We start from the raw sequence: 26,534 nt of genomic DNA, 5'->3' as shown, positions 1-26,534 counted from the left end.
AGCATTAAGAATGATGGAACAATGGAATAAGTTAGAAACAACCCTTCCATATTCTTTTAATTCAGAAGATGAAAAAGCAATTAATTTAGAAAATATTCAAGAAAAGTAACCAACAAAATGTCAAATTCATGACAATATGACGATATGTCAAGAAAGAGATTCCTTCCAACCGTCAAAATCATGACAACCAAAAAGATATTCTCTTAAAAAAAGTAATGGATGTGATTTCTCACTGGATGAATGAGATTCTAACTCAACCTCTCCACATTCTTTTAATTCAGAAGATGAAAAGACAATTAATTTAGATAATATTCAAGAAGGGTAGCTGACAAAATATCAATTTATGACAGTTTGACGATATGTCGAAAAAGAGATTCCTTAGAAACAACCTCTCAACATTCTTTTAATCCAAAAGATGAAAAGATAATTAATTTAGATAATATTCAAAAAGGATAGCCGACAAAATATCAAATTCTTGACAATCTGACCATATGTCAAAAAAGAGATTCTTTTTGGCCGTCAAAATCATGACAACCAAAAAGACATTCTCTTAGAAAAAGCAATGGACGTGATTTCTCACCGGATAAATAAGGTTCTAACTCAACTAAGGTTATCGATAGCTGAAAAATTCAATCAAAGTATAAAAATTTTATATAAATTAGAATATTTCTTACAATAAGAGGGTATTAACTTCTAGAACAATTTTCTTTTTTAGTATTCTCGATCCCCTATTGTAAAACTCTCTCACTATCTTTTATTTATATACTTTCTATGCAATTGAATCTGTAGAGTTCATTATTTGTCACATATCAGCTGAAGGAAGAATACGAGATTGATTACTCGTTGAGCAATTCTAGGCGGATTTTGTGACTTCATGAATCGCATTAACCAAATATTCAACATTGCCCGTTGTAACACCAGCCATACTGTATTTGTTTGCAACATCATCAAAAAATTTCAGTTTTGATTCCTGCACCATAGTCCGGAAAGAAAAAGGAATTACTTTTCGAAGATATTACCTAATTCTACCATTGCGAGACATATAGATGTCAAATTCATTTGTCAAGTGATCCACTTGTTACGGTGTCAACCCACTACAGCAAAACATTCCTATCTGCTTGAAATTTACAAGAATTAACATTGCTAACCATATGACTTAGCTAAAAGAAGTCAGCTTGTATTCAGAGAAGCAATTGACAAACTTAACACCCCTGATTAGTGATGTGCTGCCATGATAATGGGGAGCCTAGCTTTTCAAGGTTCCCTCTTAAAGCAGTTCGCATTCCAATTATGCGATCTGCCATGACCCGGAGAGAATTTGAAGTTTAATCCATTTCAGATGATCTTAAAAGAAAATTGAGCTGATGGTTGGTTTATTACATTCAACTATGTTCATTTCAGGACTGCACTGTCACTGCATAAAATGCGAAATTCCCCAAACTGTAAACAAATCATACCACCCAAAGAGATACCCAGCTGGCTCCCTAAGGAAGCTTGAAAGGGTTAAGTTTCTTTAGAGGACCTCCTAAGGAAGCCCAAAAGGGTTAAGTTTCAAAGTATTCTGTGGGTTTTATATGATCATTCTTACTCACATACACTCAGCTGCTGTCATTTTGTATGATTAACCTAGATACCAAAAATTTAAAAAGAAGCCATGCAATTACCTTTACTTCTTTGAGCCATAGTTTCTTCAAGTTTGGATCATTAAGAATCGTTAAAACTATGAGAGCCCCATGAACAGTTGGGTTGCTGTACATGGGTCTTGCAAGCTGCTGCAGTTAACTTTTCACAAGCTACAGCTTGTGTTTCATCTTCGCAAAGCACACTGCACTGGTTATTGCAGAATTGGTATAAAGTAAAACCCTGATAAGCAAAATGTTATGCATTCATTGACAATGACAAGAGACCATTACCTGAGGCATCCTACCTTCTGGCCATAGAGTCCCATATTCTTTGCATATGATTGTGCAATTCCAATATAATGACCATCCTCAAGAAAAATCCTGATGGACTTTGCATCTCTCTCTGGTCACCACAAGCAAAACCTTGATATGCCATCTCAAAGAAGGCAAAATGACCATTCACCTAAACAATGAATATAATGTTTAAACAAGGAAAAAGAGTAGTGACAATTGGAAAGGGAAAAACAGAAAAAGTGAACATGAGGGTACAAATTGTCTCCAAAAGTGACTTCGGGGAAAAAAAAAGGGCTGTATTTACCTTGAACTATTGTGAGATTTCTCTCCATTGCTCCTCTGAAGGACCCACACCAGTGGGGTTATGAGCACTAGCACGAAGTAGAAAGAATGAACCATTTGGAGCATTCTGTGCAGAAAGGGGGCCATAACCTTAGCAATGATGATACACATATAAAAACAAGAAGAGTTGAACAACTAAAAGAAATGAAGAATAAGGAGGGAATATTAATTAAGATGCTCAAATTCGAAGAATGATCCTTCTATACCTTAATGTCATCCATCATTGCCGCAAAATTTAAACCTTCAGACCCTGAGTGATAATAATGGTAGGTTTTCTGAGGGACCTGGGCATCTCTCCAAATGTTGTGGTGGCTGTTCGAATCTCATATTGTAAGCAAGGTAAATTGAGAGAAAGGGAGACTGAGAAGGCAACATATTAAATTCTCAATCTTATACCTGAACTTATACAGGCCCTAAAAAATGAGGTAAGGGAGAAAGGAATTAGTGTCTTAAAGACAATATAGCAGGAAAACTCACTTAGCCCAAGTTGGGACTGGTATATAGATTTGAGAATCAGTACAAAAACGCTTTTGAAAGTCGGCAAAAAGTTGGCATGCACACCAGACCCAGATAGAGTTTGCACTGCTGCTATCCTTTTGTCTTTTATCAACTCAGAATTCTCTCCATAGGCCAACTTCAGTGTTTCTTCCACCATCTTCACACTTCTCCCATAGGAAGATATTCCCTGATCAAAAGAAAACATAAGGAGAACATAAGGTTATACCCTATCCTAAAAAAGGTTACTTGTAAGGTTTACCACTAGTGGATGAGAAAAGTCTTGACAAGGAAGGTCAATAAAGAGGGAGTTGGTACCTTGAAAAAAGATTGAACCTCTACGACTTATTGCATTTGATTTTCTTTTTCAACTCATTTAATTATTTAATTTGCTTATCCTTGCTTTCAATTACTTGAATTTTTATTCCTCATATTTGACTTGCTTCCAATTACTTGAATTGTTTATTTCTCATATTTGACTTTTAATTTTATTTAAATTTTTAAGAAACCAATTCACCCCGTTTCATTTACTACTTTGAGCTAACAATTCTTATAAATGATCCTTTAGAAAATGAATCAAGACATAATGAAAAATGAAAAATTAAATAATACAACAAAACAACCATAAATTTCATAAGCCACTTTCTTGCATGAATCATTTTCTATTATAAAAATAAAAACTTCAATACACTTATATTTTAGACACTACAAGAAAATATGTCAATAGCAATGAAAAATACTGACAAAACTTTTTGTCACTAAAAGTTATTATTAGCGAGGATTTCTTAAAGAATGCAACTAATTTAAGATGAATAATATTTTAGTTTTAGCGACAAATTTAGTGACGAGATTCCTTAGATAAAAATTCCAAATTATCGATAGTAATTAGATTCTATTGTAATTTTCGTCACTAATTACGACGAGCAAAAATTGTGAGAATAACTCTAAAAGTAACAACATAATTAATGATGAAAGTTTTGTCACTAATACTCTTAAACCATTTTTTGTATTAAGTAAAATAAATATATTTTTTTGGAATTTTTATTAGCCAGGAATTTCCCTTTCTAATTCCTTAAAAATGAATTTTACTTAAAAAAAGAATTTTTAAGATTTATTTATTAGCAACAAAACTCCATTGCCAATTGGCCAAAATTCCATTGCTAAGAATTGGCAACATCTTTCGTTAATGGAATTTTGATATATTAGGATCGGAATTCCATTACCAATTAGTTTGTTTCTCATTAAAATAATTTTTTTAAATGATAAGGCATTATCAACGAAATTCCATCATTAAAGCCTAATCATTTTGAATTTTCTACTCTTTTTCTTTTTTCCTCCTTTCTTTCTTTTTCATTCTCTCTTCCCTCCCAACCCTCCATTATATAGAAGTTGCATAGGCTAACACCGGCCACATCCAACCACCTCTAACTGCCAGCAGCATCCTCGAACCCAACCAGATTGAAATGGACCTAGATTCAACCATAAATCATTCCCAAACTACCCAAAACCAACCCAAAACTCCCTCACTATTTTCTCCATTTTTTTTGGCAAACTACCTGTTCCTTTGTCGATTTCTTCCACACCAAATCAAATCTCCAAAAATCTCCCGACTCCCTTTACCCCTTCTCTCTTATTAAACCTTTATTTTTGTTTTATTTTTGTTATTTATTTATTTTTTTAGTTAAATTTGGTTATTCATTTAATTTATATTTTCTTAATTTTTTTTGTAATTATTGTATTTTTATTTTTTAATATAAATATATTTATGTTAAATTTTTTAAATTTGATTTATGTTTTATGGTTAATTTTATTTTTTGAAAATTTTATTTTGTAGGATTTAGGATACAACAATTTGGTTATTTTGCCTTACAGTTCAACAACACTAGGTATTTTCTTTTTCTATTAAATTTTTTAATTTTTGATTGTGAAACAAAACCTTTGGCTTATTTGAGTAATTTATGGAATTTGTGTGGATTTATGTGAAATTTGTGCGGAAGGAGTTGAAATTTGTGTAGAACTAATGTTAAATTTAGGTAATTAAAGAATTTTAATAATTTTGTGACATTTGTGTAATTTATGTGAATTATGTGAAATTTGTTGAATTTATTATTTTGTGCCCTGTGATTATAAGTTCTTGCATGAATTGAAGAAAATTTTTTATTGATGTGGTACACCTTAATTTGAAAGCCATGATAATGATGATTAAGAGGAATAGCTTTCAACTTTTTTTAATAGCATCATTGTTAATGAGTGGAAATAAATATCTTATACAATTATGCTTAATGTTTAATGGAGGTTAAACATTTGTTGCCATGTATATTTTTAATTGTAATACAAGCTTCATGCATAGCCAATTGAAGGTCTTATAAATAGATCTTGGTTGAACACATAGTTGTGTTGCATGTCTTGAACATTGAAAACTTTATGTATAAATTTTAATCATTTTTATTATTGAAGCGATTGAAATTTTATTGATGGTTATGAATGGTTATAAATATTTATGGATTTATTTGATAATTAAGTAAGGAATTTTATGATGATTGTTTTATGAATATTATGAATTTATATGAAAATAAAATGAATGTTGAATTCTAGTTTTTTTTTTAGTTAATATAAGATTTAGTGGATGATTTTTATCATATTTGTAATTGGGAAATTAGTTAAAAAGTAAAAACAAAAAAACAAAAAAAAAGATTGATCTTTTTTAAGGAATGATTAATTTTCTATGAATAGATGTCAATTTCCAAAATCCAAAAAATTGTTTGAGCGACAAGATTTTCAGTCATTAATGGGTTTTAGTGATAGAAAATAAAAAAAGATCGATCCTCCTTGACACAAGATCAATCCCCAAATTCCTAGAATTAATGCTTTAGCGATGGAAATTCTTCCGCTAATATATTTTAATGACTATTCATAAAATTTTTATTTTTTTTTTAAAATATCCAACCATTAGTGACAGAATTTGTGTTGTTAATTGGTTTTAGTGATGGAATTATATATTTTATTTTTTAAAATATTAAAAAAACTTTAGCAACAAAATTTTGGTCGCTAATTTTTAGCAACAATTTAGTTTTTTAAATTTATTTAAAATGATAATTATTTTAACAACAAAATTAATGTATTAGCTATAAAATTTTCTGTCGCTAATAATTCACTCAACACCGACAAAAAACTTATTAGCAGCGGAATTCTTTACCTTCTTCACATTTTTCAATAAATTTTTAGCAATAAAAACTCCGTTGCCAAAACTAATTTCAATTAGAAAGAAGATATTAGTGACGAAACTTTCGCCACTAAATATCTATTCTCTTGCAGTGAGAATCACCGTCCACAAACATCAATATAATAATAACACAGTTTAACATCTTACCTACACCAAAAGAATTCTAGTAAAGTAGCAGCGCACAATAGTATTGTCCATGAGAAAGAGATAAAGAACTAATAAAATTAAATATACATATATATATAATTAACAAAAAATACTTAATTATCAATATTATAAAAAATATAACTAAATTCAATTTCTACAACTATACACCACAGATAATTTTTTTTTTTAATTTTCTTCTATTTTTTGCAATTATACATTAAAAATAATTTTTTATGATATCAACTATCAAATTTGAAAATATGCTATAAGTCGTTGAAAATGTAATTTTGAATAATTTATATTTGACAAAATCTGATTTAATCTAAATAATTCATCCAAAATCCAATTTGATTTATCTTTAAAAGTTAATAACTTGAATTTGATAAGACGTTTTGAAAAAAAAAAAATAGTAAGACCTGACTTTGAATGATCTAAATTTGATTATTAAATATGAATAATCTAAATTCTAAATGATTTAAATTGAAATGATTTAAATTTTATATAATTCAAACTTAAAATAATTTTTATTCAAATAATTTAAACACGAAAATGATTTAAATTTTTTCTGCACGTAATGGCTTGGATACAAAGCGGACTGCTTATTTGCCACCTCTACTTAATGGTGCTGTAGTAGAAGCGGGGTTTGCTATTCATAAAGGCATCAGCAACCAATGAATGCTAGTAAAGAAAATTTAACTAATAAAAGTGAAAAACCCCACGTCCAAATATGCAATGTTTTGTCCATTTCTGCTTAATTAAGAAACAAATCAACAAAAAAATGTGATGTAAGTAGACAAATCAAAATTGAAGAGTGGCTGGTGGATCCATGAAAACCTTCTCCGAAGGAAAAAAAACATGGATGGAAAGTCAAAATAAAAAAATGGTGAGGGAGGGCGGACAAGCAAACGAATGCAAGACGGGAAGGGTTTGTTGGAGTGTGTGTGAGAGGAGAGGCAACAATTATCCACAAGCTGACACGTGCTAAACGTACGCGGCTCTCTAGATTCTTGGAAACCAAATGGCTCTCCTTTTGCCATCTCAGCATTTAACCCTTCTTCGTATGAATTTCCCCCTCCTCAAAAATTTCCATATTATTTCAATAATCCCAAAAAAAAAAAAAGGAATCTAATAATAATAATAAATCTGTTTTTTCAGTTTCTCTGTCTCTCTTTCTGTCTTGAACACCCTAGAAAGGAGAGAGATTTTTTTAACTTTGAAATTTGCATGCAGAAATGGCTCAGCTACTCTCTCCTGCATGTACAGATGCTCTCAAACTCCATAACCCATCTTTAAATATGTGCAAAAGAAGCTCATGGAAGGCCATGGCTATAGGTGGAACTTCTTGTAACTTGATGGGTCATGGTGGTAAAAGAAGAGGTTGTGGCAGAGTCAAGGTTGCAACAGGGGATCCGGCTTCCAGTAACTCTCTTGCCGATGATTATTATGCCGTTCTTGGTGTGGTAATTCTTTTCAAATTTCTTCGCACTTCTGGTATACTTATTTTGTAATAAAATGTAAGAAAAAAAAAGGAGAAAATTGAAGTGTGAGTACTGCTGTTAGTGAGATTGGTGTAGTTGTCTTCTATGATTTGGATGTAAACATAAAACTAGGTTGTGTTGTCTCAGCAATTTATGTCTTCTGTCTGAGGAAAAGTTTTTGTCTACTCTGTTGCTGTTCAAACTTTGAATTTACGATTGCTGTATGTTTCCTTTATGATATTAAGTAAACCTTACTGTTTGTGTTCCGATTCATCATCGTCTTGGTTTAGGTTATTGATGATGAATATGGCGATGTTAATGCCCTCAAATGAACATTTCTTTAGCAATGTTTTCTTGAGGAAAAATGTTTCTTTATACTTGATTTTGAGATTAGTAATTCTTGGTTGTTTCTTTCAAAATTCATTAATTTGTTGGGAGTGAATCTGATGGTTAAAGTACTTCGGTTGATTCATTGGAAGGATAAACATTAATGGATGTAAACATAAAACTAGGTTGTGTTGTCTCAGCAATTTATGTCTTCTGTCTGAGGAAAAGTTTTTGTCTACTCTGTTGCTGTTCAAACTTTGAATTTACGATTGCTGTATGTTTCCTTTATGATATTAAGTAAACCTTACTGTTTGTGTTCCGATTCATCATCGTCTTGGTTTAGGTTATTGATGATGAATATGGCGATGTTAATGCCCTCAAATGAACATTTCTTTAGCAATGTTTTCTTGAGGAAAAATGTTTCTTTATACTTGATTTTGAGATTAGTAATTCTTGGTTGTTTCTTTCAAAATTCATTAATTTGTTGGGAGTGAATCTGATGGTTAAAGTACTTCGGTTGATTCATTGGAAGGATAAACATTAATGGATAGTGATAAAGTTCCAGAAATTATTTGATACTGAAATTTTTTACTCCACAAGCGGGATTAAGAGATTGACTCGTATCCACTTTTTTTTTTTTTTTTGGCATACTCTAAGAGGTACATGCCATCCTGTTAATCCCACTTGTAAAGTTTAAAAACTCCGTGATAATTTCTCAAAATATATGTTTGCAAGTGTTCTAACTTAATAGATATTCATCTTAGCTATTTGGAATCATCTGTTCAATATATATTTATCTTGTCAAGGTAATTACTATGTGACAAATTTCGGTAATCTAATTTCGATTGGCCTGTTTTCGTAGCTTCCGGATGCCACCCCAGAGGAGATTAAAAAGGCCTACTATAATTGCATGAAGACTTGTCATCCAGACTTAAGTGGCAATGACCCAGAAACTACAAATTTTTGCATGTTCATCAATGAGGTCTATGGGGTGTGTTCCCATTCCGAACCAACTTTTGTATAATGTAAATATTTAACTTTTCCACTGCTATAATAGAACTATTTCAATGCAGATTCTCAGTGACCCTGTACAGCGCATGGTTTATGATGAAATTCATGGGTATGCATTGACTGCAATCAATCCTTTCATGGATGATTCCGCTCCAAAGGATCACGTATTTGTCGATGAGTTTAGTTGCATAGGTATGAGTTTGCATTGCTGGGCTTTATCTGGTTCACATTCTTAATCAGTTCTTTGCAATGATTATTGATTTATTTCCCAAGTGTCTTAGATCTCCACTAAAAGATTTTGGCCTTTCTAAATGGTTATTGATTTATATTTTGCTTAAGTACAACCTCAATAGAGGTGACCATGATATGAACAGACGTTTTTCTTTTTATATATATATATTTGAGGTTACCTAGATTTGAACACTGATCACTGGGACTAAAAGGCCAACAATTTACCAGCAGGCCACGCAGATGTTGGCTAGCAGATGTGCTTTTAGGATGCTGTTCTCTAAAATTCCACTTTTATTTTTACTTTTTTAAATCATTACATGGAAACTATAACGGTAGCTAAAGATATTCTACTTGCTATTAGAATGAAGCTATTATAAGAGCATAAGTCCTACCAGTCTAAGAATTTCAAATTGACACCTCTTATGAGCTAATTTTCTTCACAGGCTGCAAAAATTGTGCCAATGTCGCCTCAGATGTGTTTAGAATTGAGGAAGACTTTGGACGAGCCAGAGTACATAGTCAGTGTGGGAATCCCGAATTAGTTCAACAGGCAATAGACAGTTGGTAGGTTTTTAATTGCTTCTGGTATATATCATCCTCTTTCTGTTAACTATGCTAAATATTCATGAGGAATCCTGGTGAAAGCTTATCCATGAGGAAATTTGAGACCCCAGCTTGAAGTTTTGTCTGTATTACGTTGTTTCCATAACTTATAATCAATCATATGTGCAAAGGAAGACATTTTGGAAAGATAAAGTTGTCAACTATGGTTTCTGCTTCTGTTCTACTCCCATTTCTGTTATGGTAGGATGAGAACATTTCCTCTCATTGATTATATCATTGATGTATTTTGGCATAAATCTTTCTAGGCCTGTTCAAAGTTGTCTCATAGTGATATAAGTAGTGCTCAGGTTTAGTTTAACATGGTTAAATACAATCAATTACGAGAGCAATTGCACTGAGGCCTTGGCTTGGCAGTGGCGGATCTAGGATTTATTTTTCAGGGATGTCCACTTACAATATATATACAAAAAAAATACTGACAGATTTACTAATTTTATCAACGGAAGGTGGACAGAAAAATTTTGGGGGTGTTAAGGTGAAAATTCTCATTCAAATTTTCTTATTTTCTAATTTTTGGGGTGTCCACTTTACCTGTGGATCCGCCAATATGGCTTAGTGGCAAGGAGGAGGCCTGGAATCATCAGGTTCTAGGTTCAAGTCTCATCAAGTGTGGGTTTAGACCAACTGTATGTTGGATTTCTCCCATCACAATAGTTTCAGGAACGCTGTTAGCAATTTGTAGCAGAACAGATCTTTATATTTTACTTGCTTGTTGTAAAATTAAGGGGTTTATATGGTTGCTGATCAACGTTGACATTGTCTTCTTTATTCAGCCCAGTTGATTGCATCCACTGGACTTCTGCAGCACAATTATCCTTGCTTGAAGATGAAATGCGCAGAGTCGAAAGAGTGAATGTAAGAAACACAGTCGCTCTATGGTTATTTTCTCCAAGTTCATAGTAGAGAAAATTAACCTTGATAAAATATGAGCATGTTGAACTGCTTAACCTTTCTGAAATTTTCTTTTAGACAGTTCATGGGTTTAGAAATCTTAAGTGAGATATTAATAGATCAAATACTAGTCGAACTGATCAATTGTTGGTTTGAACTTTGAGATGTTTGAAGTTATCATGAAAGTTATCAATTCTGTTTCTGTCATTGCCACTGTTCTTGTTTCTCTTCTCTCAACCACTCCAAACCGCTTGCATCTATTAAACTTGTATTTAAATGCAAATTGAGTTTCCTAAATTCTTTCATGTTGGAACATCATACTATTTATGTCTGTGGTTAGAATCTTTCCAAGACTAAAAAAGGAAAAGAATCCTTCTTGTCAATAAGGGTTCTGCTTGTAGCTGAAAATCAGACACATGAAGCTAGAACGCGGAAAGCTAACATATACATATTCTTTCAGAAACTGGTGTAATTATGTAGTGAAACACGTGGATGCTTCATTCGAAATTTGATTGAATGTTTTTCGCATCATGTTATATGAACTTCAGCATAATATCAAACTCATGCCCTTTGTGTTGGTAATTTTGCTTTTCTTTTTTTTTTTGTTAATTAATATTGTTAAATGTGTGCCAACATTTTCCACAATGAAACAAAAACAAATTGAGTTTAGTCTTTCAGTGATACATTAGTAAATCTATTCCGGTTTGTCGCTTTAATTGCTAAAACTTTGGCTCTTTTGAATGGACGATCAGGTTGCATTGATGCTTTCAGGAATGGGATCTGCATCAGCGGATGTATTCAGAATGGTAAAAGTGATACTTAAATTATGTGATCATACCATTGCTGGTTTAACACTTAATTTTTTTTACAATTAACCTCGAATTGTTTGGCAGGCAAATTCTCGATGGGAGAAGAGGCAGGCAAAAGTTTTGGTCGGAATTCTTCTCATTTGAATGTTCTCAAATAAATCTTTAGCAATTAGCTAACATCTTGTTTCACTCACTCGTTTCACTCATTTAAGTACGTGAGGTGCTTTGAGTGTTCTTCAATCCTTTAACAGCATTAGGAAGAGGAGATGCCTTCTAAGAGTTCATTTGGGAGCTCGATTAGAGGCCTCCCACCTTATCGACTAAAATAAACAGCGAGTACTTAAACTCTGTTCCTCATCTCTTTTTCAGGAGCAAGCTAAAATAAGGATGATGCAGCAGAAAGATTCCAGCAAAACTGACACATATTGGAGCAACCTTTGGGGCAAGCCAAAAGAATACAAGAAATCAGGTAAGTGGAATTTGATAATTGTTAGTATGTTGTTGTAGCCAAATCTTTCTTTTTTACTCTTTCTGTTGCTTTGATTTAAGATTTGTTGTTGTTTGTCCAAACAAATTTCAGAATCTCTGACAATTTCATAGTTTGTTTTATATGTCATAAGAATAGCGAGATGTTTTTTACTGCATGCTGATACCAGAATTTGACTTTTATACCAGAAGTTTATGGGTTGCTTCATAAAAGGAAACCACTAAATCTGACAATTCATTTGTGTTATATAAAATATTAGTAATTTATGTATTCATGTCATGTATTACACGAAAATTATCTGTCACAATTCGTGTCAACACAGAAAACACAATACATTTTCTGGTTTTTGTTAAAGACAGGTATCATTTTGTGAAAATTTTAACCCATGTACCTTCGTATCTTTTTCTTACATTGTTTTCGTATCATATCATCTTCTTGTATTTTAAATTCACAAGTCTAGAAACCACTTATGGGTTATTTCAGATAAAAGTTTCTTTTAGTTTTCCCATCATGTTACATGTAAACCTGAAAATTTGCTTTGTTTACTGGGGTTCATAGTCTGATTGTGTGATGAAGTCTGCTTAGGCTGGAATTAAGTTAACTGAAAATGAATTGTTGTTGCAGAGGAGGAAGTGAAGGGGAGAGCAAGAAGGGCTGCAGCAGCTGCCCGAAGATGGAGGGAATATTCAAGGAGTGGTGTGGATAAGCCTCCCACCTTTAAACTTCCAGAGGCAGTCTCCAACAACGAAAATTAATTGACCTGACCAGTAATTATTAGCCATTTTACCATTTATATTCTTAAACTCAAAATCAAATGCACATTAGTTTGTGTACATGCACAATTTACCAATAGCATTACCACTCAAATTAGTTTGTTTGCATGCAATTAGTTTGAAAAAAAAAAAAAAAAAAAAAAGCATTACCACTTAAACTTAAATTTCTATCTATATGCAAAGGGATTTTTATCTATATGCAAAGGGACCATACTAGTAACAGATTCAAAATTATTTCAAAATGTGTTCACTTATAATATATATAAAAAATTATTGATAGATTTGTTAATTTTGTTGACAGAAATGATATTTAGGAAAAATTTTTGAAATTATTTTATTTTTAATCTTTAAAGGGTTTTATGAACATTATATTTTAAAACATGCATACTCCATAAGTTATAAACTCTGACTTTTTTAATTTTTCTAATTCAAATCCAATCTTAAAGTTTACTACTAAAGTTTTTTTAATATAAAAAAGATCATAGCATGGCAAAATGAAAAAAAAAATTACAAATGTTGCAATATGAATTTTAAAATTGCAAATTTTTTTTTGGTACAAAAGATTTACTTGTTAATGTTATATATGTTATTTGATAGTTTGAATGTATGAAAAAAAACATTCAATAGGAAATATTAATAAGTTCTTAAGGTATTTGTGGGACAAAAGTTCATAAATATAAGAATAAAATTGAACAAAAATCAATATATAGGAACATAATTGTCCAATTTAGGGTGCGGCGAACCACCGCACTCATTCCCCTCCAATCATAATTGCAGCTGCTTTTAGAAAATTTTAGTGCTTTCGCACCATTTGTTTGGTTTCCAAATATTAATAATTTTTTAAGGTATTTGTGGGACAAAAGTTAATAAATATAAGAATAAAATTGAACAAAAATCAATTTATAGGAACATAATTGTCCAATTTAGGGTACGGTGAACCACCGCACTCATTCCCCCTCCAATCGTAATTTCGGCTGCTTTGAGAAAATTTTGGTGCAATCGCACCATTAGTTTGGTTTCCAAACATTAAACAGTCCAAGAAGGTTACTAAACTCATGGTGGGATACGCGTGCGGCCTAAATAGTGTGACAACTCCATCTGTCCCATCGAATTTTGATCAGATCCAATCTTATAAGATGAATTTATTTTTTTTAAATTGAATTTCATATCGAGTCGAACGATATTAAAAAAAAATCAAATTCAAATTTTAAATAAATTCATCCCAATATTATATAAAAATAATTTTATTTAATTAATTATTTATAATATTTATATAATAATATATTTAAATATTTATATTTAAAAAATATTTTATATTTTAAAAAATAATATTTTATTAATTTTATATCAGATCGGATACGATTTATATAATATCAAATTCGGATCAAATTCGAATATTTAAAAAATAAAAAATATTTTCAAATCGAATTAAATTCAAAACGAATATAAATTCATCCGGATTCGATCTATTGTCATCCCTTAACCTAAATCGAAAATTACATTAAGATCTAGTGTCTTCCAACTTGACCCTTTTATGGTCCACAAAAATTTAGGTTAGGGAAGACTACCCACTTTGGTTAGTCTCATCCCATCCCAAATTGAACAATTAGGTCCCGACATTATTGATTTTTAGTTTAATTTTATCCTTATATTTAATAACATTTGTCCACAACCAAACAAAACCTTAGCGAATAAAAATTTAATTCTTTATCCTTTTTGATTAGTAAGAGTTTAAAAACTATTTGGCTATTTGTTTGAAAAAAAAAAATCCAAACTTATTTGGATTTTGAAGTAAGGGTCTTTCTCTGCATGGTCCCGCCGAAGGCAGCCAACCCTCTTATGGTACTACCTTATTGATAGAGTCTTAACAGGCGATTGATAAATCATCCTTTTCTTTGCCAACAAAAATAGTTGCAAATACAAATGCCTCCAACTGAAAACTTGATGAATGACATTGAACTAGGCATGGGGAATCATGTATTTATGAAAAAGACATTCCCCCTACTGAAATCTTGATGAAAAGTTACATGCAAACCTGTTTTTCTCTTTAATATGAACAGAAAAAGCGTCAAAAAAATTGTTTTGAGACTTTCTATTGATATAGGAAACCTTCCTGTTTCACAACCAACATTATCGGAGGTAAACTACAAGTGCAGTTCTCGGCCATCGAAGTAATAGGAGAACCCTAAGAGCTGAAAGCTGGCAGCACTCTGCTCATTATCTCCTGTTAGAACTGAATTTTAATTAGGCCTCAATACATCATACAACAAAATTCACAAATTGGTGAGAGGAATTGAATTGAAGTATGATGCGAGAATAGAAATCATGCATGGAAAAATACTAATCGTGAATCCAGAAATATGCACAGGGATCAATTTAATTTATGAAGGCATTAGGGAGGTTTACTAGGTTCATCGAATGGACATCACGCAATCTCTAGAGCTCTCAAAGGACATCATCTTGATCCTCCATCTCCTCAAGGATGACATACTTCGCAGCCTGATTAGTCCCAGGTGACCCTATTGTTTCTCCTTCTTCTAGTTTACCCTTCTGCAGCTTTTGGTATCTTAAAAAAGGATAAGAAAAACAACATAAGTATTTTTGGTCAACTTAGCCACAGTATAAACCAGAAAATCAGTAGTGGGATGTGTTTAGATGCAAAAACAACAATGGCAGTGAGGTGAATTGTCATAATAAGAGAAAATGACCAATAAAGACAATGGATTAAAATTTGTATTTCATTTTGAATTATTTAACGATTATAAAATTACCTAATAATTAAAAAATAATTCAATAATAATAAATTTTATTTATTTTATTAGTTTATTACATAATTGGTAAGTCATATCAGATTTGGAGCAGAAGAAGATAAAAAGTATCATCATTCTAGTAAGCTCTAGGAATCTCACGGACAAGAAAGCCTCATCCTTTCCAGGGTTTGAAGCACGAAATAGCTGTAACTCTCATTAAATTGTAACAAAGTGACTATATATAGCATACTAGGTTCCCATGACTGTTCCCTAACAACAATAAATCATCACTGCCAAAATTAAACTAAATGAATAAAATAAAGAACTCAAAAAGTATTTGTGAAGTTTGAGATTGATAGTAATTATAATGGGCTAACAAATGCTGAAGTTTGTACAAGTTAAAGTCAGAAGTCAGAGAAAAAGTAAGAGCAACTTAATCAATTAAGTACACCAATTTAATCAATTAACTTAGTAGATCAAACTAAAAGCACCAAATTCTGGCATTAGTTAAAAGAATAAAAAGATGCAAAAAATACTAAAAAAGAAAAATAAAATTCTCCCTCCAAATGACATCAAACATTCCTAAACCTTGGGCAAAGTTCGATACTTAGGGGTGGGAGTTTAAAAGTTCTAATCTTTTGTCCAAAGACATCTAATTCCATGCCTTAATAAAGAAATGACTCAATTATGACTAAGACCTCCAAAACTTTGATATTTCAGATATGAACAAAGGCTGAATTTCAGTATCTACCAAAACAATAAGATCTCAAAACAATGAACTGGAAACATATAAATATTCTTTTAGTTCAACAACACCAGACAAAGCATAGGATTTTGTAACACATGATCCAAGAAACATGGACCTCCTATACATTCAATTTCTCAGTCACAAGTGCTAAACTACAAATGAAATGTTAAAATTTCAGAAAGTTTTGAAGGAAAATCAATAACTACAAATTTTTGCACAGAAGGGGGTGCCCCAAGCAAGAAGAAATTGCAAATTCATAACTTAGTTTTATTGACCACTTACTTGTACCAGTTGAATAAACTGACTCCAACCATGATTGTGAATAGTCCAGCTCCTTTTAACCAGGTAAACTCATCATGGAAGTAAAATACTGCAACCTGAACAAGTATTAGAAAAAGAATCAGAAAACAACTGCAAAAATATATGGCAGGAAAATAAACAACAGAGCACAATCAGCATTAACGGGCAAATCAAAAAGAAAATAACATCATGCATGTTAAGACTGATACCAGATGAACTCAAGAAGATTTTGTTGGATAAAATACAGGGGGTCAGAATTCGACTCCCAGTCCAAATACAAGCCAAAAAATAGTGAAAATCAAGTGAGACCTGGAACCAAGCCATGAAACAACCCATCCCAACCCAATCCAATCCAAAACCTGGTAGTTAAAATGAAATCTGATAAACAGTTCCTACTCCTATGTGACCAGCCACTCACTCTCAGACTCAATCTCTTTTACTATTCTTAACCTAAAATAAGCAACTCATTCATAGCCCTCCATTTTGGTAATGTACTGCAGGATACAGTTGGAAGAACCATGGATTATCACCAAGAATATCTTCACTTAAGCTCATTGCATAATGAAATCCTCACTTAACCTCATTGCATAAAAATATGTTTATCTCATTGCATAAAAATGAAACTGTTGACAAAAAAAAAAAAATCCTCACTCTTACTCTAGACTGTAGTGATAAGAATATCCTCAGTTAAGCTCATTGCATAAAAATGTGAATACTCAGACATCAAAATACATTAACATTGAGGTTTGAGGGCTTGAGAAAAAGATTATATGAAACAGTTACTCCATGTCAACAAAAATACTCATTAAAATTATGACACATAATCCTTCTTTTTAACAAGCCCACCTTTTTTTACACATCAAATACGGAGTCATTTAATGGCGAAATAGAGTTTCATGAAGGTCAACTAATAATATGTAAAACTTAAACAGGCCCTAGAAGTATATTTCAAAAAGAAGACATGTATCACAAATTTAATGGAGTGATATTTGCTGACATGAAGTAATAATTTCAAATTATTCTTTCTCGGAGGATTGTTCAAAAAATTAAGATGGCAAAAGCTAACCAATGGAAACAACTTACCTGAAGCCCAATCCTGTCCAACTTGAATAGGCTAAAATGCCTAACACTGAAACCTTATGCAATTCAAACCCCAACAAACTCAAAACTCTAAGCGTGCGTCTGGATGGAAAATTTTAAAATTTTGAAGACATTTGAAATGAAAACATTTTAAAATGCATCATTTCAAAATGCTAGCATTTGTAATTGTTTTTGTTTGGATAAATGGAGATTTAGGTAATTGGAATTTCATGAGATAAAAAAAGAATTTAATTATAAAAGAAGAATAATGATATTAAAAATAGACATACATATAACTATAAAAATATGCAAGACAGGTATCATTATATTTGTAAAATTGTATAGATATTATTAATAATATAAAAATAATACATATATATATATATATATTAGACTTAAATAAAATGATATTTTATTTTTTGAATTTTGTATTTTGTAGTAACCATGAGAGCTAAAGTGAGGGTTTGAAGGAATTTAGAAAAACCACTTAAATTTCAAGAGGTAGTTTGAGATGGTCAAATCCCTTCTTAAAATTCCTCCTAAATTTTCTCCCTTGTTTCTTCCAAACAAGTAAATTCATTTTAGACTTCTAAAAACCTTGATTGAAATGAAATCCCTCCCCCAAATATCCCATCAAACACACCCTAGAAACCCAAACTTAATCCATATCCAAAGTTAGGATGTAAAAAATCAAGCCAAAATAAGCCTAGCTTCTCTTGTTAGGCTCAACTTGACTAAATATTACCAAGCTTGAGCACAAACCAAGCTCAGCAGAAGCTAAAGAATTAGTGATTGAATTCAGCTTGAGGTAAGCCATTTTGGCTCAAATTGAACCATGTTCATTTTAGCCATTTTCCCTTACCTTCTAAACACATTGGTATGTGTGTTTGTACCACCAGTGGCTACCAAGATGTATCTTAAAATGATGACTAGCATGAACTAATTCATGAGTACCAAATTAAAAAAAAAAAAAAAAACACACACACACACCCCAACAACAACAACAATGACAAGATGAGATAACTTTTTTCAAAAACTTGCAAATAAGAGGGGCAGTATTCAACTTTGGACCCTACTGAGTAACAAACAAAAAGTCAGAATGCCACATGTGAGCCCTAAGTAAAAAGCCAAGATTTTGCAAAACCATTACAATAAAAAATATATATACCATTATGGTGACAGCCTCCTTCACAACTCCAGCTATTGTCACTGTAACTGCACTAGTTACAGAAACAAGGATGTACTCTGTTAAAACCTGCAAGAAAAAGAAAAGCTTGGCTTCTTCAAACCACAAGACTTGTGTTACAGCTGCATGAATAGAAATGTAATGCCTGTAATTTGATCCACAAGGGCTTCCAAAATTCTTTAAAAAGAAACAACCTCACCAACCTTCCAAAGGGTGAGAAAAGATGAAAATATTTAAAAAAGGGAAACTACAAGAACAAAAAGAAAAAGATGCTTCAGCAAAGGTTCCTACCATAAAGAATGCCAGTGTTCCACCAAAAAGCATCAACAAGCAACTTCGAGCAATATGCCATGAATTATTAAAATAATTGTTCACTCCAAATTCATGCCATGGATCCAAGAAGAGAGAAAGAAGAGCTGTCACAACTGCCATCATTGGAGTCACATAGCCCATGAAGATGAGAGGATTTTTCAAACCTGGAGACAATTAAATAGAAATTAGCTTAGAGTAATGATGTAAAAAAACAGAATGAAGAAGAAAAGTAAGACCAGCCCAATTTAACAAAAACAGGTAACTTTTAGCAAAAACACTTGCAACATGTCACTATATATATAAATCAAAAACCTCCTTTTTCATTGATATTAGAAAAGTTTTTTAGAATATCATTATCAAAATGAGAATTAGAACTTCAAGGTTGCCAACTCAGCATCCACTCCAGTAACTATCCCCCTGATATATCTACTCAAGACAAAAAGATCTCTAAAGATAAGTTCCTAACAAAATTAAACCAAACTATTATGCACCATATTATATGCACAAATCAATGGATGTAACCATATCTCACATATATGAGTTATCTGGAGAAAAGAATATAACCTAGGACATAGTGCAGCATGCCTGGGGAACCAAATATTGCAGTAGACAAATTCCTCTCCATATTACTGGTAATAAAAAATTTTTCATGTTTAAGCAAACTGAAAGGTATGTTATTCCTTCTTACACACACAAACTCAGTCATTACTCCAGCAAAAATCAATAGAGTACTAGTCTTATGGCAGTAACAGTGAGAAATGTTGTCTAAATCAACAACGGTGATGATAACATCATGCAAACGTACTAATCCGAAAACATAGAAAAAGGTATGTAAATAATGTGGCAACAACAAACTAACAGAAAGGGAAAAATGAATAAACTTAAAAAAGGGAGAGAGCAAGACCACCTACCATAGGCTTCTTTCTTTAGACAGTAGCCAATTCCAGACATGAGTACCGTTGAAAAGTCAATTTGGCACCAAATAAAATAATCAAAGTAATTAGTAAAGAGAAAAGAAAAACAATTTGAAAACCAGATCCATAATTGAACTCTAATATATCATGTAAATAACAAATGAATCAAAGCCATACCTGCAAAAGTATTTGAGTCATGCACCAGCGAAATCCAGACATAACAGCTGCAAGCATGACAAAAACAAAACCCCAAAACTCAAATTCTGTCTCCTTTGCAACTGGAAAAAAAAAAAAGAAGGATCACGTTTCATAGGTGTTATCAATATTTGACATTGTAAAAGCTTGAGAAAGCGGGAGAGAGAGAGAGAAACAACGGAAGCCAGCTGTCACAACCAGCTCAAATATTAGACAAACTCATTGTAGAATGCTATTTTAGTCTTTCAGATTGATTTGGATGATTTAGGCTGAATTTAGCATTGGAAAGAGATTGCAACAGTGCGGTTAAAAGTAAGATTGTTAAAATTGAAAATTCTTAGAAAAATGACAACAATGTGATGAGGTATTAAATTACCATTGAGGATATAATGAAAAAGAGATTAATAAATTATATATTCATATCATATTTTATTTTACGTTTGAAATTATCAAAAATAATAATTCAATTATATCAAATAAATAATTTTCTTGAAATATACAATCTATTTATTAAATAATATAAAAATACATCAAATTTTCAACATAAAAGTAAAACTAAATAAGTACCAAAAAGATTTTTAAAAATGGGTTTTAAAGCTGATTTCAACATTTATATCATTAATTCGCATTAATTAGATTATCAAGATGTTCTTTGTTCTAAAAGTTTTCTATTACTTTGCAGCTAAATTATGAAATAATTAATTTTTTATTTTTGTAATTTCGTTTATTATAATATAATAATGAATTTTATTTAATTGATTATACGAAAAATTATACATTGCTTTGATTTTGTTGGGAGTAGGAGCACAAGTTTGTGGCAATTTTCACCAGCTATTATACCGATATAGACTTCGTGAAGCAACTCTAACCCAGCTGGGAAGCTTAAGAAAATGTAGTTGTGAATCCAAGGTTTCCTACAATTTTCTTCGGTACCACTCCCTCCATCTCAAATTGAATGTCCATCTTTCTTATATGGGTGTCTCCAAAAAATGTCCATTTTCCCAAAATGGACAGCATTTTCTTCATGTTGCCTTCCACTGAAATACAAACTTTGGATGGGCCAAAGCTTTTATAACACTTAATGGTAAAAGTTAAAAAGGAACAAAATACTTCATTCCTAAAACTTTGTTCTGTTTGGAAAGTGGGCATTCAATATGATACAGAGGAAGTAGTTTATATTTCACTTCTGTTACAGATTACATATCATTCCTATATGAATTGCTTTAAGCCTTAGAACAGACGCTGATCACTCCCTTCCAAACTCAAACCAGAATAAATAGATAATCCTAAAATTTCAACCCTAACCCTATACTGCTTTCCACAGGTCCATTCACAGTACATAGTTAGCACCTAGATAGCTTTCTAAATCTTTGGTTTCTCTAGTCATAATTTTTCATCCTTTTGAATCAATTAAATATAAAAATTAATCTCAAAAACCCTGCAAGTGATTGCTGGTTTTCAAAAATTGCCAACCTATTGTGATTTTAACGCAAACCTCCCTTGAAATCTTACATCATTTGTACGTCCACAATAACTCTAGTAAATTTTATATTCATGTGAATCATGAAATAACAAGAATCAAGGGATAAAAAATAACATGTCCTCAATGTATTATTGTATAATTTTAGGATTTAGTTTCTAGAATGCGTGAAAACTTTAAGAAAGGGAAAAGAGGGGAAACTCCCTAAAGAGCAAAGCCAAAAGATTGAATATCTCTGTCCATAAGTGGAGCATTGCAGCAAGTAAAATCATTGACTACAACTGAGTCCCACATCAAATTGCCTTCAAGATGACTAGGCCATGCACATATTACTCACAATTAGTGTAGCAGTGCAGATATCTACTCACTAATGCGTTTCTCCCACTTCATCCTTCATAATTTGAGTAACCAAAAAAGCATATACAACCATAAAGGTGCTATATACATATATATATATATATAGAGAGAGAGAGAGAAGGATCCACTTACACTAGTGTAAGTTTTGCACTCTTTTTTTAACCTTGGATCAAAATGGCTAAGATTAAAAATATTATTCTAATCCAAATTACTCGTGGATTTAATTTTGATCCAAGGCTCAAAAAGTGTATAAAACTTACATTGGTGTAAATGCATCCCTACTCATATATGTAAAGAAATTGAACTGCTTTTAACAAACATATGGAATTGACAAGAATCTTATACCTGTTAATAGAATCCCCACAGAGATTACCAAGATAATACCCAAAAGTTTAAGGCTTGGAGACTCCAACCTTCCAAAAAAAATTCAAAATTAATATAAATGTACAAAAGAGAGCTTAAACTACCAAATTACTAATAAACGTAAATTTTTTGTGCATTGAATAAGCACAAAAACTTGAAATTTTCAAAGTTATACATGGTTTAAAGCTACTAATAAGCACAAACTACCAAATTACTCAGTCCCTACATCTACAAAACAGAGCTTAGTCCCTACATTAGAAGACCATCTAAACAGTTCAGCCTCATCCAAACATGGACGTGAAAATCAAATTAAAAACTCACCTGAATGCAAAAGCAAATAGGAGAAGAAATATAGGAGCTGCAGATTTACACTGCAACGTATATAGAAAGAATATTTTAGTTAGCAACACAACTAAAGAAAGAAATATCAAAAGGCATATTCAGAGTAGGTGCAATTTGATCTGGATTGGACTAAATACTCATTACAATATAGAGTATAGAAAGGTTAACAAACCATCGTGGCAAAAGTAACAGATATGAAAACCAGGGATGCGTTGCTCAGGTTAACATCCAGTGCCGTTGAAAGAGCCGTAGGTACAACTGTGAAAGGCAAAGTCCATCTGTACATTAGTTGATAGGAAAGTTAATAAAATAAGTTACAAAAAAACACACAGAGGTGGAAAAGCCATAGCAGATGAAATTTTAAAACTCTAAATCTAAGTGCAACCATGCATTTAGGTCTAAGCTAATGATATAATTTTAAATGTATAATTACAGATTTATGTCCATGAACCAGATGCAAGTGCCAAATTCACATTATAAAGAAGCAGAAATTAACATATGTTTGATGAATTTACCTCTGTAGAAGTAATCCCTCCATGACATTGGAATGGAAGGCTGAAATCTACGAGACCAATACCACGTGATCGCCCTTGATAAGACAGCTTGCATTGTGAAGTGGACAGTATTCATCAACAAGGGAGCTGGAAACTTCCCCAAATCATCTCCCAACAAGGTTTTGTTGTACCTACTCAATGCAAAATATAAGAGGAAAAATGAACAAGCTTCAAAACAATATGGTTTTAAATTTAGCTAGCATGCTACTGGATTAATTTAGGATGGACTTACAATGTCAAAAATGTGCTGAAAGTGTACCACACAAGTATAAAGAACAATGTCTTCAACATGTCCACAGTAGAAACACAGCTGTTAGTATTCAGTGTTGATGCTTTTGGATTGCCGCTAGAATTGGCTCCATCAACACCAATATTTGATAATCTTGTGTCCCCAGCAGACTCATTTTCAATGTCAAAAGGTGCATACTTCCCATTTCTATCTTCCCCATGTATATCTTCCAAGGAACTACCACCATTCAAGTGCATAGTTTGCTCTTGAAACTTACTGTATCTAACCCCTTCTACAAATCCGTTTCCTAACTCACTCTGATTAAGCATAGGCAACTCAAAATCAGATTCTTCTACACTTGAATCAAGATCCTCTGAACGGCATTCCAAATGGATTCTTCCATCTTCATCAACCCAGCGAGAAAAGGAGGGTTCCCTTCGAAGACCTGAACCTTGATTTCTACTCTGAGTATCAGTCCCCGTGCATCTAACTGTTTCTTTATTAAAATTACTCTCTACCATCTCCTTTCTTATTCTAAGTTAAAGTCATCTATGCACACCATAGGAACACAACTCACCAATGCCCAATTAGTACCTTCATTTTCCATCAATTTATGCAACTATTTCATTTTGCTTAGGTTCACAATGCAAAATCGATTATGTGAATAATATTTTGGGCATCAAATGAACTAAGACCCCAGATATCACCTGTTGCAATCAAATATAACAGCAAAAGTAATAAAATTGAGTATAAACAGCTTCATTTAAAAGCAAAAGGAGAAGAAAATACAAAACAATGAAAGCTTTCAATTTCCATTGCCAACAGCCAGGCATTATTTCTCAAAAAGAAAAATTTATATGCATTCAGTTTTCCCAGTGATAAAACACAGCATCAATTCAACTCATTAGAACAAATAAACCCCCACCACCTCCATCCCCCCCCCCCCCCCCAAAATAAGAGCCTCCCCATCTCTTAGATTGCGCAATATAAATGATAGAAAAAAAAAAAAAAAAGCTCGAAGAAACAAAATAGAAATTGGAATCAGAAAACCATATAATATAAAATAAAATAATTATAAAAAAAGAAAGCAAGCTGAATCAAACCAATAAGAAGCTCAATGAAATTCAAAAAATGACATTAAAGAAAATAGAAGTTATATCAAAAAAAAAAAAAAGGAAAAGACATTGAACTGACCTGGTCAAGTTTTGATGAGATCCAAAGTGGTGAAGAAGAACGAGAAAGAAAGCTTTAAAATATATATATATATAAGGAAAACTGAGAGATCTGATGTAGAAATGGATTAATGAATTGGTGAATGTTGGTGACAAGTCACCGTTGGAGGCCTTCGTTCGAGCGTTGTCTGCTATCAGTTGTTGGGTTTTTCTTTTTTTTTTTTGGTTTGTCTAAAATCAAATCGTAGATTCAAATATACATACATTGCCTGTCCTTTCTTTTCTTTAATCCTTGGTTCTGAATTTTATTTTCTTTTTTTTTTTTTCAAAAAGTAGGTAACCTTATCAATTTTCATTAATCCTAATACAAATAAAATATTATTCGGTGTTTTTTATTATGTTAAATTATATATATTTTTAAAGATAATATATTCTAAATTATTCTTTTTCTTTTTTTGCCAGCATTTATTTTTTTATCAAAAGATTCAAAATTCTCATTTCATTTTAAAAATAGAAAATAAATATCATAAAATATATATAGATGCATACATGACATACATAAAAAGATAAAAATTATTATGTTATATGTATAAAAAATTAAAATTATATTAATTTAATATATTTTTAAAAAAAATTTAAAGTCGAAATAAAGATGATAACTATTGCATTCGATTAATATATAATAATATGGATTTTCAAAAATCAACTTAAATTGGAATTGAACATTTTTTAAATTAATTTGTTTTGAATAAAATTTTATTGGTTCAATTCAATTTATCAAATATTAAAAATTAAATTTTAAAATTTGTTATTATTTTTATATTACTTTAGATTTTGGTTCAAATATTTTTATATTTTTCATTACAAATTGAACGAACTAAATTAAAATATAAAATATCGAAATTTAAATTAAACTAAACAAACAAATTAATCCAAACATTATAATTTCAAATTAATATTCAATTTTCTCTATTTTTTTCTATTAACCAAAAGTCTAATGCTTATTTTGATTGCAGTAAAAAAAAAAAAAAAAAAAGAAACTGTCAGCTATTTCTTTATTACAATAAATCATTAAATTAACTTTCATTTAGTATTAGATTATAAATAAAAAAGAAATTAAGAGATTTTTTACTTTTTATTTCGGTTTCAAGAATCAAAAGTTTGGTGTATTAAATTTGGGTGTTTTATTAATAAATTAGTGCTTTATTATCTCTACTCCTTACTCCCTTTTGGTAGGTTGGAAACTTTATTTGATTGAGATTAATCAACAGCTACCCTCTTAATCCAAAGTCTCAACCTCTCTAAATAATGAATTTAATGAATTTTGTAGCTTTAGTTCCTTTATCCTAATTTTAATGAATTTGATATTTATATTGTTATTAAAAATTAATTTAAAGACAATCGATAGCAATGTTAAACTTTTACAATTAAATTCAACCACTTTACTTTTTCTGTTGACAATGTAATAAATAATAATGGTTACTTGAAAGCTTTTAATCATTTGGCATACATTTGTATAAAAAAAATATTTTATTTTTCTAAAAAAAATAAAAATATTAATTTTTTTTATATAAAATAAGCTATAACCTAAAAAAAAGTCACAAATATTAAAATTTGAATCTAAATATATTTAAGGTAATTTTTTAAAAATGATTATATAAATCCGTTGAGTTTTATAATTCATATTTGATTTTTATGCAATTAAAAAGGTTTTCTTTCTCAACAATGAAATGCCACAACCCACATCATACAGCTGCTACATCCAAAATAGGAACAAAATTATTAAGTAAAGAAAAGG

General features: G+C 31.3%; 2 protein-coding genes and 1 pseudogene across 6 annotated transcripts; 1 reads left to right on the top strand and 2 right to left on the bottom strand.

Moving 5' to 3' along the window:
• Positions 1 to 628: 628 nt before the first annotated feature.
• Positions 629 to 2,913, bottom strand: LOC111316030 (aspartate aminotransferase, mitochondrial-like; annotated as a pseudogene). The gene is made up of 5 exons (XR_016333112.1): positions 2,736 to 2,913; positions 2,465 to 2,580; positions 2,221 to 2,325; positions 1,914 to 2,085; positions 629 to 1,825 (listed from the first exon to the last, which is right to left on the bottom strand). The product of XR_016333112.1 is annotated as an aspartate aminotransferase, mitochondrial-like (transcript).
• Positions 2,914 to 7,243: 4,330 nt separating this feature from the next.
• On the top strand, positions 7,244 to 12,867 carry LOC111316029 (chaperone protein dnaJ C76, chloroplastic-like). Its single transcript, XM_022918043.2, has 9 exons — positions 7,244 to 7,583; positions 8,791 to 8,919; positions 9,002 to 9,131; positions 9,614 to 9,734; positions 10,568 to 10,649; positions 11,438 to 11,491; positions 11,579 to 11,617; positions 11,864 to 11,963; positions 12,606 to 12,867. Exons 1-9 carry the CDS (start codon positions 7,356 to 7,358, stop codon positions 12,734 to 12,736), a joined length of 1,014 nt encoding a protein of 337 aa, XP_022773778.2. The 5' UTR covers positions 7,244 to 7,355; the 3' UTR covers positions 12,737 to 12,867.
• Positions 12,868 to 14,678: 1,811 nt separating this feature from the next.
• Positions 14,679 to 24,969, bottom strand: LOC111316789 (putative sugar phosphate/phosphate translocator At1g06470). 4 transcript variants are annotated; one of them, XM_089753498.1, is made up of 13 exons: positions 24,759 to 24,969; positions 23,568 to 24,271; positions 23,297 to 23,466; positions 22,954 to 23,039; positions 22,761 to 22,810; positions 22,422 to 22,489; positions 20,222 to 20,268; positions 20,042 to 20,054; positions 19,110 to 19,294; positions 18,801 to 18,887; positions 16,535 to 16,629; positions 15,161 to 15,320; positions 14,679 to 14,978 (listed from the first exon to the last, which is right to left on the bottom strand). In XM_089753498.1, exons 2-12 carry the CDS (start codon positions 24,083 to 24,085, stop codon positions 15,200 to 15,202), a joined length of 1,440 nt encoding a protein of 479 aa, XP_089609624.1. In that variant the 5' UTR covers positions 24,086 to 24,271; positions 24,759 to 24,969; the 3' UTR covers positions 14,679 to 14,978; positions 15,161 to 15,199. The 4 variants fall into 4 exon arrangements, with proteins under 4 accessions (XP_089609624.1, XP_022774664.2, XP_022774663.2 ...); XM_022918929.2 differs by having other exon boundaries at positions 14,679 to 14,987; positions 20,222 to 20,322; positions 24,759 to 24,965; XM_022918928.2 differs by having other exon boundaries at positions 20,222 to 20,322; positions 24,759 to 24,965.
• Between the last annotated feature and the right edge of the window lie 1,565 nt (positions 24,970 to 26,534).

The sequence above is a fragment of the Durio zibethinus genome, chromosome 24 (genome assembly GCF_047325235.1).
Source record: "Durio zibethinus cultivar Kanyao isolate XHJ-2024 chromosome 24, ASM4732523v1, whole genome shotgun sequence".
Lineage (NCBI taxonomy): Eukaryota > Viridiplantae > Streptophyta > Magnoliopsida > Malvales > Malvaceae > Durio > Durio zibethinus.
The sequence above is the reverse complement of the archived record's forward strand: the minus strand, read 5'-3'. Positions and strand labels throughout refer to the sequence as shown.

What these genes read in the sequence shown, in the direction of transcription:
- LOC111316029 (XM_022918043.2), top strand. Translation starts at nt 7,356, where the DNA reads ATGGCTCAGCTACTCTCTCCTGCATGTACAGATGCTCTCAAACTCCAT. An exon ending in AGAGGCAGGCAAAAGTTTTG is followed by an intron (nt 11,618 to 11,863) that starts GTCGGAATTCTT and finishes TCTCTTTTTCAG; the next exon opens with GAGCAAGCTAAAATAAGGAT. An exon ending in AAAAGAATACAAGAAATCAG is followed by an intron (nt 11,964 to 12,605) that starts GTAAGTGGAATT and finishes TTGTTGTTGCAG; the next exon opens with AGGAGGAAGTGAAGGGGAGA.
- LOC111316789 (XM_022918929.2), bottom strand. Translation starts at nt 24,085, where the DNA reads ATGGTAGAGAGTAATTTTAATAAAGAAACAGTTAGATGCACGGGGACT. An exon ending in GAGGGATTACTTCTACAGAG is followed by an intron (nt 23,040 to 23,296) that starts GTAAATTCATCA and finishes TGCCTTTCACAG; the next exon opens with TTGTACCTACGGCTCTTTCA. An exon ending in TGTGGGGATTCTATTAACAG is followed by an intron (nt 20,323 to 22,421) that starts GTATAAGATTCT and finishes TTTTTTTTCCAG; the next exon opens with TTGCAAAGGAGACAGAATTT.